Source organism: Nyctereutes procyonoides, unplaced genomic scaffold, assembly GCF_905146905.1.
Source record: "Nyctereutes procyonoides isolate TBG_1078 unplaced genomic scaffold, NYPRO_anot_genome, whole genome shotgun sequence".
NCBI lineage: Eukaryota > Metazoa > Chordata > Mammalia > Carnivora > Canidae > Nyctereutes > Nyctereutes procyonoides.
This window is the reverse complement of record NW_026575130.1, coordinates 15,723,651-15,736,260: the sequence shown is the minus strand read 5'-3', so window position 1 is coordinate 15,736,260 and position 12,610 is coordinate 15,723,651. Positions and strand designations below refer to the sequence as shown.

Genomic DNA, 12,610 nt, shown 5'->3' with positions numbered 1-12,610 from the left:
TCAGAGATTTTACACAAAAGTCTTTTGAAATTATGCTCAACCTGAATAATATATCTTTCTTCTTCCTATCAGTTTATCTTTTTCTCTCAGGAGAATTTTTTTCTTTTATGAAAAGGTTCCAAAATGAAATGCTTCCCTCCCCTTCCTGAGTGATTGTGATCTACACTAAACAAGAGAACACAGTGAAAGAACTACAGAACCTCAAAGATCACAATCCACTGCTATTATCATTATTATTATTTTTTAAGTTAGTACCTTGTTAAATCAGAATCATAGACAAAGAAGCAATGCATACCCTATAGCAGAAATAGTCAATGGTCTCAAGCAAAACTGCTACCCAGTATTATGGCAAGTGGAAAAAGTCTAAGTCTGTTTTAGGTGAACCCAATTTTCTTCTTTTTTTTTTTCTTACTGTTTTGACTTTTTTTAATTGTTAAAAAAACTTGTATGTATAGTCCATGCTACTTAGTCTCTGTTACGAAAATTACTTGTTTGGGCTCTGCTTTCACTAGGTGAAATATATAAAAAAAAATGTTTTAATACCATAAAGAAATAAGAAGCTCGTGTTCATACTGTATATATTTTTGGGAAATAGTAGGATCATGATGGGACATGCAAGGTGACCTACTGAGTCCTTGCATTCCTTACAGGTACCAGGGGAAGTCTCTGAATGAGAACCCATATCCAATCCAAGGGAATTCAGTCCTACTGGTTTTATACAAAAGGCTTCAAGATTGAGATTTTGCCTGGCAAAAAAAAAAAAAAGTGCTGCTTAAAAATAAAACGTTTCAAAAACACTGCTCTTGACTTTTATTTTATTTTAATTTTTCTAATCAAATGCTCAACCATTCTTTAATGCCCAGGTCACATTTTACCTTAAACAAGGTCTTCTCTGACCATACCAGAATATCAGTCCTTGTCCAATGCACTGTGTTTAACTCGGTTAGTTTTACTTAATGACATACTTGTATTAAATTACCCAAATGTCTTACTTTGTCAACTGGCTTTATAAGCACTTGACATATGGCTGAGAATATGTTTTATTTTATTTTGTAGGCTTCTTACCACAGAGTCCTAAAGACAGCTCCTCTTTTCTAGAAATTAGACAAATAGGAAACAGGGAATGACTCTCCCTTACCTCCTACCATCCATCATTGTGACAGAAACTTCACAGCCCCTTCTGATAACTTTACCCCAGAGCCACAGAGGAGGGCCCACCACAGTCAAAATGGCAGTGGATGAGACTGGTGCACCCATCCCAGCAGGCATGCCTCTCTGGGCTACGGGGGTGGAAGCATGGGTGGGAAAGTTATGTGCTGAATCTAGAGGACAGCACAGATGTGCATGTGCGTGTGTGTGAGGGAAGAGGCAAGGATCTCAGAAAGCCACATTCAGATATGCTGCATAAATATTATCTAGACCAATGCCAGCTAAAGTTAATGGCTTTTTCATTTTTTTAAAATATTTTATTTATTCATGAGAGACACATAGAGATAGAGATAGAGATAGAGATAGAGATAGAGAGAGAGAGAGAGAGAGAGAGAGAGAGAGAGAGAGAGACACAAGCAGAGGGAGAAGCAGGCTCCATGCAGGGAACCTGACGTGGGACCTGATCCCGGGTCTCCAGGATCATGCCCTGGGCTGAAGGCAGCACTAAACCGCTGAGCCTCCTGGGCTGCCCTTGCTTTTTCACATTTTATCACCCATTCTGTCACACCTGTGATACTGTAACACTCCCTGTCATTTTCAAATAAAGAAATTATAAAAGAAGATAATGTGTTCCTTGCTCCTCCTCTCTTCCCTATAGTCCCTATAGGAAATAATACCCTCATTTTCTGGTCTTTTGTAGGCACACAAGTTTGGAGTTTCAAAAAGGAAGTACAGGACACTAAACCAGAAGATGTGGATTTGATTCTAGTTCGTCACTACCTGAGTGACCTGGGGCAAAGCAATTAGCCATAGAGACTCACTCTGAATATCAAAAGGCGGTGGGGGCTAATGATTTGAAGTTTAATTCAAGTTTTAAAAAATGAACATGTGTCTGCTTAGTACAGGATCCAACTCAATGGTAGGTACTCAATAAACACAATTTGTGAATTTGAAGCAATAACTTTTTACTTTTCTTAATCTCTTACATGTACAATCACACTGCTCTTATGAAATCCACATCCTTTTTAAGAATCACGATTTTGGATTACTTTCAATTATTTTTTCTTTTAAAACCTGTATCTATGGGATGCCTAGGTGGCTCAGTCAGGGTCTGCCTTTGGCTTGGGTCATGATCTCAGGGTCCTGGAATAGAGCCCTGTGTTGGGCTCCTTGCTCAGTGGGGCACCTGCTTCTCCCTCTCCCTCTGCCTGCCTCTCCCCCTGCTTGTGCTCTCTCCCTCTCTGTCCAATAGATAAATAAAATCTTTAAAACCTGTATCTACCAAAACAGTTCACTGTAAACCCTGTTATACATTCGAATCTCCCGGAGAACAGTTAAAAAGTGACAGTGCCTGGGCTCCATGTCTGGCAGTTGAATTTGTTAACTCTGAAGACTATCACAAAATTTGCATTCAACAATAAATGAAAAAGCATGAAAAGCAACAATAAATGAAAAGGGGAAAAAGAACGGCTAAAAATGCTTCATTAAGACCAAACAGCTTAGGAATTATTGCACATGGTATGCAAGAGTGTAAGAGGGATCTAAAGCCACTTACCTTTGTTATTGTATACATCTAAGTAATTTGGTGCTGAGAAAATTGTAATTAGAGAAGGGAAGCCTGTCGTTTGGCTTTTCCTGTACATGCGATACCTAAAAACAACAAAGATGAGTTACAATAAGGCTATTATGTGAGAAAAGATGATATCAAATTACAGATTTATTTATTTATTTATTTTTTATCAAATTACAGATTTAAAACAGAATATTCAAGTTACATTTTTATCACTCTAAGAGAAGTCAATTACATAACATTAAACAAAATTTTCTCTCTAAAATCTGTTATATACAGACATGAATTCCTCTCAAGGTTGACAATGAAAACATACAATCACATGTACAATTTCCAAAGAAGTCTTTCCTAAGTTTAAGAGACCTAGGGGAGGATGTAATTCAATGCAAAATCATAATCCACACTTCCCAGAGGAAAATATCTTCTTAAAGATCTTTTGAAATGTTCTAGAAATATTTATTCTGAATATTGGACTGAACATTTCTGGTGGAAAAAAATCAGAATGTGAAAGATAGTTAACACTCTCAATCTTAGTACCTTGACATTATAAAATGTGATTGGCTATGCCTACTTCACAACAAATAAAAACGAAGAAACTAGATGACATAATCTCAATTTTCCCCAATTAATCAATCAAATGCTTATTTCAAACAAATATGCTAATTGATTTTAACTGATGAACTTAAAATATTTTTGAATGAGCAGATGATTTCAGGTCTGTAGCGGGATTAATATAAAGCTGCTTAAACTATTCAGCTGGGGACACCTGGGTGGCTCAATGGTTAAGCGTCTGCCTTCAGCCCAGGGCATGATCCCGGAGTGCCGGGATTGAGTCCCACATCAGGTTCCCTGCATGGACCCTGCTCCTCTCTGCCTATGTCTCTGCCTCTCTCTCTCTCTCTCTCTCTCATGAATAAATAAATAACATTTTTTAAAAAAAGTATTCAGTTGGGACAGTTAGTCAAAAAAGCATGGTGACACCACTGCCCTGAAAAGTGGAAAAAAAGAAAAAAGAAAAAAAGAAATTATGTGAGGACCTTATTGGGCATATCAACAGGTTATTTCAAAGGTCAGCCATGACACACTGAAAACACAGTATTGGATCAGTTCATACCTGTTGATCATTACTTGAAAAAAAATTATTTTGAAAGGAACTTAGGATCTGCCTTGACTTAAGATCATTAGACATAGGCTTACTTCAGAATGCAGTCATCTCTAGTCCTAATTTCAGCATACAGATTATAACATTAAGTGTTCTTCCCTTTCAGAAAATTCAGAATATGAAGAAACGAGTTTAAGCATTTGAAGGCAAACAATACCTTTCAGTAGAGCCTCTTGAAAAGGGTACTGGACTTTAAATCCTAGATTCATTATGCTTTTTTCTCCCTAATACAGATTTAATGCACAAACTGCATATCTGATGTTTCTTAGTTTTCTAAGCCTGTATAATTGGCCTACCAATCATACTAATAATTACACTAACTCCGGACCCTAAATTTTAAAATGTACTGGGTATTACAAAATCCTGTTATGCATTTATTAGTTACAATATAGGATTTTCTCCCTCATTTAAATGCTTCTGCTTTTGTCCTTTAAAACTTCACAGGGGTCAGGGAGGATATTCTTTAAACGAGTACACCATGTGCTATCTGTTAAATATTTATGTGCGATTCTCATTCACATTGCCAACCAAGGCTGAAAAGATGCCGATAATTTAGTCACTTACTGGACAGTGGGAAGAGCAGGAATGGAAAGAAATCAGAGGGATCCTTATGAATTCTTAGAAAAGCCAGCTGAAAATTTTACTTGTTCCAGCTAAAAATGGAGGCACTTTAAAGGGGACTTTACAACACCTTTGCGACCACACATTCCCCAAGACCCTGCCATATCTGCATCATCAGAAGACAATTCAAGATATAATTTCTTTAGGGAAAGAGCGCAGCAGCAGAAGGGATCCTTCACAGCCTGAACAAAGTGAGGAACCTTGACCCAGGGGCAACGCATGGTTTCCATAAACCCACAAAACTGCTCACCCTGCATCTTGGGCTTCATGGGCTCGGAGTATAGATAACAAGTTATTGTGCTGTAAGAATTCACATACAGCTGGGTAACTGCCAGAGACAAAAAGAGAAGAGAAAGAGGCATCTGTTACGAAATCGTCAAGAGTAGCACATTTATCTGTAACATCCCAACCTATGTGATTTGATCAAGCATAATCAAGCATACATCGTTCATGAAACAAACCTCTTGGCTCTCAGGACAGGGTTTTTTTTTTTTTTTTTTTTAACCCCCCTGTGGTAGTAAAAGCACCTGCAGCTCTACATTTTTACATAATCAGAAAGGGTTGGAGATGTGTGAATTGGACAAAGAAAGCAGGCCATTATATAACACCACTAGAAAAATGTCCACTCATAGAGAAAATCAGTATGATCAAGTCTACATTTAAACACAAGTGAACAGCAGCATCAATATAACATGAGAATGGAATTTAAAATATAAACCTCAATTTTCTCAAATATAGGACTATTTGTATTTAGGTACACATAAATGCCTGAGTGCTCTACAGTGTACTGAGTTATGGAGTGGGAGAGACTAAGTCCTCTGTAAACCAAATTACCAACTTAGTTATGAGGATATTAACTGTTATATCAAAGTCTAAACAGAATTATGGAATTCACAGGTTTTAAACTGTGTACTTTAAATATGATCAACAGAACTGCATCTTACGACTTATTCTTTACCTTGACTTAATAAAATATTAAACATATAATCAAGATGACTTTGTCTGTTAAGGAAGTCTCAAAACCAAATATAAGAACATTAAAAATGAAATTCAAATTACAAACTTAACTTGTAAAATCACTGGCAGTCTCTTTGTGTCTGCTCTAAGAATTCTCATTAGATAAATGTATGTCATAAAAAGGAATAAATTTTAGATCTTTCAAATAAAGAGACAGCAAACCAATGCTCATTTTTTCAATGCTCATTTTAATATAAACAAACTATATGTGGTATAAGAAACAATTCAGCAATTATAAAACTAGCACTTTAAATAAATGCTAAATAGTACATGTCACTCAATTTATTATAAAAGAGAAAATGAAAATAGTTTCTCTATTACAGGTTTTGTAAGAATTCCCTGATTAAAAGGGAAAAAATATTAATATGGCACATCACAGGAGAGACGTTGATTATAAAAAGGATTCAGCTCTTTGCAAAACTGGAATCTGAAATCAAAAATAGTCTCTCTGCACATGCATACTTTTATGTGCATTTGTGTGTATATGCATGTGTGTTCTAGAATATTCTAGCAATTTCTAAGGAGAGAAAAAGAGGAGACCTTCATGAGGCCTTTACTTCCTAGTTGTCACAGGTCAGCCCAGTAAAAGGACCATGTAACTGATGAACATTAGTGTAACCTACAAATTGCAGAACATGGCCCAGAGGATGTCCATGGAAACGTGTCCATACATTACCTAGGTCAAGAGTTGACCAACGGTGTCTTCTAAGACTTGTGTTCTACCCTAGGAAAAGGGGAGTATATGACCTTCCCAGATCAGTGTGTGTCAACTGAAGAAAGCTTAATTGCTGAGACACTGGTTTGGTTTTTAAAAAATAGCATGTTTGTACATATTTAGCCATAAAGTACTCAGCCAAGGGATTACAGAGTAGGGTGCCTATCGCCTTCAGTTGTTTATTTCTTCTGCCTTTGAAATACTCCTTTAGAAAGATAGTTTACTGTCTTGTTGTACTACTATAAGATAGAGGTTGTTTGTCTAGGTTTGTCACTTTTTGTCCTTGAGCAAATGGCCTGGCAGCATTTTTTAAATTTATGCTTTCCTTTTGTTAGAATCTACACTAGTTTTATGAAAGCATAATTTTAATACATTTTCTTCATGCTAAGCTTGATACTGTTTTGTGTTAAAGTTTTCCCTCATGGAAGTATATATCTGATTTTTAACAGCATTCTAAAGAAAATAAAATTAACCTTGCAGCAATCTGCTAGGTTAATAGCATTAAGTGAGGAACATTTGTATTATTACTTGGAAGGAACTCATTTTGAAGAAAATCCTTAGAAATTTAAACGCATACATAATCAAATGCTCAAACTCTCTAGAAATTACAAACATTTAAAAAATAAATTTAGGAAACAGTTGAATACCATCTAGATTCCCATTATTGGTCAACCACCTGCCTGGGATACATTAAAGTCTTTAATAATATTAGGTGACAGAAAAAAACAAACAGCTTCACAACATTTTTATGCCGTAAGTGGAAATGATGGTAAACCAAATAGTGTTCAAGTTACAAGGCACTAAAGAAGATATATGTAGAATGATAGAGAAAGCAGGCTTCAGAACCCCTAATACCACAGGGAGAGGTGGAAAATCATTTATTCACCAATAATTTGTCAAAGACTCTCTGGTGATTTGTTCCATTTGCTAGAAGGCTATACTAGGCATAGGGAGGGGTGGTATGATAAGTGTATAGTTTTTCTGTGTTGAGGGCTATTTATTATTCAGGTAGGAAAGAAAGTAAAGCATTTCTTGAGATATTATGAAACAAAGAAAGCACATTGGTCTGAGGAACATTTAAAAAAAAATCTTTCCCCTGTTAGATCTTTTGTTTTCTTTTTTTATTTTCTTTGCATTAATGATGTGAAGCTTCTGTGTTCTGTGCCCATGAAAGCAAAAGAGATTCTCTTCCTCAGGGCCAGTCAGCCCAAGTATAGGGCCTATGGCCTCCTCCTGAGCACAGGGCTGCCTGGATCTCAATTCTACTCACACCCTTCCATGGACACCCTTGTCAGGCAACCAACCTTAGGATGGTTTTGTTTGAACCCAATGTCCTGGACATGACTTGAAATAAGACTCAATGCAAAGATCAGTGAAGACCACCGATACTTTCAGCTTTGTGATATTCATTTTTAGCAGCATGCACTACTGTGTTTGGAGAAAGAGCTGTACTCTCTGAAAATGCTTTTTTTGCCTCTTGGAACATGATTATTCTTGAAGCACTAGAGAATGCATTTCTCTGGGTAGAAAAAGAGGTGGAAATTTCCATGGAATAGTGGGAATACTTAGATCTGGGTTTCATTCCAATTTCCCGTGTAAATTCTGGAAAACTGCTTAACCTCTTTGAGCCTGAATTACCTCACTGGTACAAATGTAGGCAGTAGCATTTATATCATAGACACGAGATAAAGATTAAATGAGTTAGCAATATATGTAAACCCCTAGTCTGGGGACCGACTGAGAGTGGTAGACATTTAACAATTCCTAATTTTCTCTCCACCACTATGGTGTGGAAGAAAGAACACAGCATAGAAGTGATTCAGCAATCTCAGATTCTAGTAGTAGTTGTGAAAAAGAAATCTACATGCCCCAAATGGCATCACTTAGACCAAATCATCAACTGGGGTTTCATACCTAACTTAATGGAAGTTTCAGCCTTCCCCAGAAAAGTAAATCTTAACTGGTCAGTCAAGTCAGGAATGTTCTGACCAGCACCAGTGAGGTAATCTGTCACATGGGCCCTCTGCCTCCACCAAGTGCAGATGAGGTCATGTGTGTGAGACCCTATGCCCCTCCCCACAGCAAAGTCACTGGCCTGAAACAAGACTTTCTTTTCTTTTCTAAATAACCCCTCGCCCCACCCTCTTCCCTATAAAGACTTTCCGTTCTGTATGGTTTCTCAGAGCCCCCTACTTGCTAGCAGGGACACTGCCCAGGTCATGAATCGTTTAATAAAGCCAATTAGATCTTAAAGTCTAATCTGTTGATTTTTTTTTTTAAACAGTGTTAAATGTATTAGTTGTGACTCATGTTAGATCATAAAGGTAATGATGTATGGGGAACACTAGACAGGAAAGGAGTTCGAATGACAGAGAGAGAGAGAGATGCAGACTGAGCATGAACAGGTAAGGAAGGTAGAAATGGTAGAAAAACTGTTCTGGCATTAAAAAAAACAGCTATTATTAGACTTACTCTGTTTACTCTCTTACTTTCATTCCTTCCTATATTAAACTATGTTTAATTAGTTTAAATTAAACTAATTAAGCCTCCCAGGTTTGTCTTTTTAGATATAGTTGAGTATTTTTTCCTTCTGGAAAAGCCTACCCTTCTACCAAACCTTTGCTGAATTATCACCTATAAACCCTTCCCCCCCCAAATCTACTCACCCTGAGGTGTACAGAACTGCTGCACCCACCATGCTCCCATAACATTTTTTTCAGATAGCATTCATCATGTTGTGCTGTAAATTATGTTTATATACCTGCTCTCCAGCAATGGTGAATGCCTTAAGAGATGGACATTATTGCCTTTGTTTTCATACCCTAAATCCTTAGCTGCAATCTGTCAGCTTATGGGAGTTTACACTCAATTGCTGGAGTGGCCCCAACAGAGCAGTCTAGCATGTGAGAGAGGCAAAGAGTTTCTCTCCCTCATCGGGTTCAGCAAAGCAGAGGCAGGCAGCCCACAACGCCTGCTTAGGGGCCAGGAGGAAGCCTCTCGTTGCCTCCTTGGTGTCTTTACCTTCTTTCAGCCCAGTAGTAAGGGAGGACTGCCCAACTGCCAAGTTCCTTTTCTGTTTCTGGGGGCTGGGTAATGGGTTTTAAGCCTTGGGGTGTTTCGGCATCACCTGGATGCTGTCAGGCATATCTCTTCCCAAGGCTGGCTGCATTTTTTTTTCCCTTTGCCCCAGGGTTCTACCAACTAATTTCACTTTGCCCACTATGTATCAAGTCTGGAAGGGCTCCAACTCTTCCCACCAGAGCTTAAGTCCTCACTTGCACCTGGCTGCAGGCTGCCTTAGGAGCAGTGAGCAATTTTTATTTAAGACAAACATTTTATTGAAGCTTAGCATTTATACAGAAAACTGCCTCAAATCAGACTACAAATTGATCATCTATCTTCCCCTCATAACTAACATTCAGACCAAGACACAGAACATTCATTACCTGAACCCCAGGCACTCTTCCCCAACTCCTTTGAGTCACTATCACCTCCCCACTACAGGTAACTGCCACTTTGGCTTTGAACATTATAGATTAGCTTTCTGTATTGTTAAACTCTCATTTCAATGCTATCATCAACATGTGCTTCTAGTATCTGGCTTCTGCTCATCACTCTATTTGTGGCATTCACCCATGTTGTTATATGCAGCTTTGGTTAACCCCTTCTCATCTGCTGTATTTAGGTGTGTAGATATACTACAACTTATTCATTCTATTAAATAGATATTTGGGTTGCTTCCATTTCTTGGCTATTACAGATGTTGTTGCTATGAGCAATCTTTTGGGTGCAAACACGTACACATTTCTAGTGAATATAAAAATAAAAGTAGAATAATTTAGCTATATGGATGTTCAGCTTTAGTGTATCCTAAAGCAGCTGACTATAATTTGGAATGAGAGGTAAAATGGGACCATTCAGATGGTGATCTTTCTAGCGGTGTTCTAGATGTACTCTCTTCCATATTTTCATAAACACTCCTTTTTCTGTCTTCAAAGAGCCTTTCCAAATGACTCTGGTTGGATAGGTCCTATTCATCCTTTAAAACTCAGATCTAGTAACACTTCTACCACACATTGTCATTTAAACTCCAATTCACTCCTCTGTGGGGTAGGCCCCCCAACTGTGCGTACATCTGTGTACACGTGTGCCTGTATGATAATCTCCACATTTCTCACAGCATTTCTCACCTTGAATTTTGTCATAGTTTTGGGTCTTTGCCACTCAAAGGCACTCTCCCTCAAAGACAGGTATTCTGAGTATCTATAAAGCCTCACAGAAGGCACATATAATAGGAGTTCAACTAATGTTTGTTAAATAATTGAATGAGTGAGTGAATTCTCAAAAGGACACCCATTAAGGAAACCATACGGCTTGGGGGAGTGAGTAGGAAGGACATTGTGAAATTTATGTGTGATTTCAACAAACTAAAAATGAAAGTCTTGAACTCAGAGTAGGAACAAAGGAAGGCAGAACAGTCTACATGCCGGTGATATTTTTAAGAAAGGGTCAGTAAGATGTGATGACTGATGGTGATTTCAGTGCAAAAAGAAAAAGTGAAGATATTTTCTAGAGTGCATGACCATTCATAGAACTGTTAATAGAAACAGGCTAACCAGGAGGAAGCTCCAGTGGGGAAGTAAATAATAGGCCTTTTCATGCAAGGTGAGTTTAGGTTAAGGTGACAATGGGACATCTAAGATAAGAACTTCCAGCAGCTACTTTAGAAATAGAGAAGTCCAGCTCAGGAAAGGAGAAATAGATGAAGGGGCTAGATCTGGCAATCAAACCCAGAGTTGACAGTTTACAGTGAAGCTAATGGAACAGGTGAGGCTCCAGGGGAAGAAAAAAATGTTGAGAGCAGAAGGATGACCAAGAAAGAGCAGCTCAAAAGGCAGGGATCTGCAGGATAACTTAGAGGAGAATCAGGATACGTGGTAAGGAGGAACCAGAAGATTTCCAGGTGGAAGGGGTTGGGAAGAGTGTCAACTTCAGAGGGGAAGGTGGGCTGCATGTGAAGAGCTGACACACCGCTGATCTGTGATTAAGAGATCAGCAGTGATTTGAATGAGCCATAATTTGCAGCTTCAAAAACACTTTTAAAATGACTGTAAAGATGTTCTTTAAGTCTCAGAGTTTAGAGGAAACTTCAGAATATCTGATTTAACTCATTCCTTTTGAAGTAAGCTAAGCTTAGAACACAAAGCTTACGTGATTCATCCAAGGCAGACACACAAACTGCCAACCCAAGCACCAAATCCAGCCAACAGTTTTTGTTTGGTCTACATGAAAATGAAATTCTTACCTCTGCTTTGTCAGGATCCTCACAAATTTTTACAGTGTAAGTCTAGGCCTGTTTCACGATTCTCAAGTACCTTTCTAGACATCACAGGCATTTGAGTTTGCAAACTCCAGTCTAAGGTTACAAAGATAATGGTAGCAGCAGGGCAAAAGCAGAGGATCCTCTCCCCTGTCACAGTGCCTCTCTTCCCTAACGCTTCGCGGCATTCATGCATTTTTACTGATGGATTTTTCTGTAAAACTTCATTTTATTTAAATCACGGCCCAGACAATATGTCAGATGAGGATAGGGTGGCACAGCAAATTAAATTTGCAGACTCTCTATAAACATGTAAAATAAAACTGGGAGTTGTCAATCAAAATAACTGCCAATAACTCAAACAGGTAATTGTCACCGGGTTTCTCTGCCACTAGTTTTACTGCTCTCCCTGTGTCTCTCTAGATCAGCTTTAGGCATGCCTTGCCACCTCTGAGGGAACTAAAAACAAAAGAATCTAAAAGCTCTGGAAGGAAAGAGTCCCTTTTCTCCTCCTTAGATAAAACAGAATCCAGATTCCTTTGCCATTAATCAGAGCTGTGCATTTAGATATTCAGCATTTGTCATGGCTACAGATACTCAAGAACCTCTAATGAGAGGAGTTAAATAACCATTTTGTAGAGAACAAAAGTGTGAAAACATGCATAATCCTCTAATTATCTAGTTGATGGACTTTATCTCTGATGTAAACACATCTGTGTCTATATTGATAAAACAAAAATGCCATAACGTTATGTAAGTTCAGTACAGAACCTCATTTAGAATACGATTTATTTGAACAGCTGACTCAGAAAACTAATAGAAGAATGTTATATTATGAATAAAAAGAAAGATCAATGCAATGTGCCTCAATATCACAATCAAGAGGTTTGGCTTTTGTTTGCTATTGTAGTACTGAAGCACAACCCAGTGGCACTGAGTAGGTAATTTAAACACCCACGCTATGACCAGGGATTTAAAACTAAATTTTAAAAATCGAAAACTTCACTTTGATGTATATCAATAATATTTATCTTTTCATAAAAAATTTTAGCATAT

At 37.9% G+C, this 12,610-nt stretch overlaps 1 protein-coding gene across 2 annotated transcripts in view; it reads right to left on the bottom strand.

Moving 5' to 3' along the window:
• PPP3CA (protein phosphatase 3 catalytic subunit alpha) overlaps positions 1-12,610 on the bottom strand; it is a 307,959-nt gene that overhangs the window by 51,873 nt on the left and 243,476 nt on the right. For both annotated transcript variants that reach the window (XM_055342492.1, XM_055342493.1), the window contains exons 7-8: positions 4,753-4,830; positions 2,705-2,799 (exon numbers count right to left, since the gene is read on the bottom strand). In XM_055342492.1, the coding sequence (XP_055198467.1) occupies positions 2,705-2,799; positions 4,753-4,830 (173 nt within the window). The remainder of the gene's footprint in view (positions 1-2,704; positions 2,800-4,752; positions 4,831-12,610) is intronic.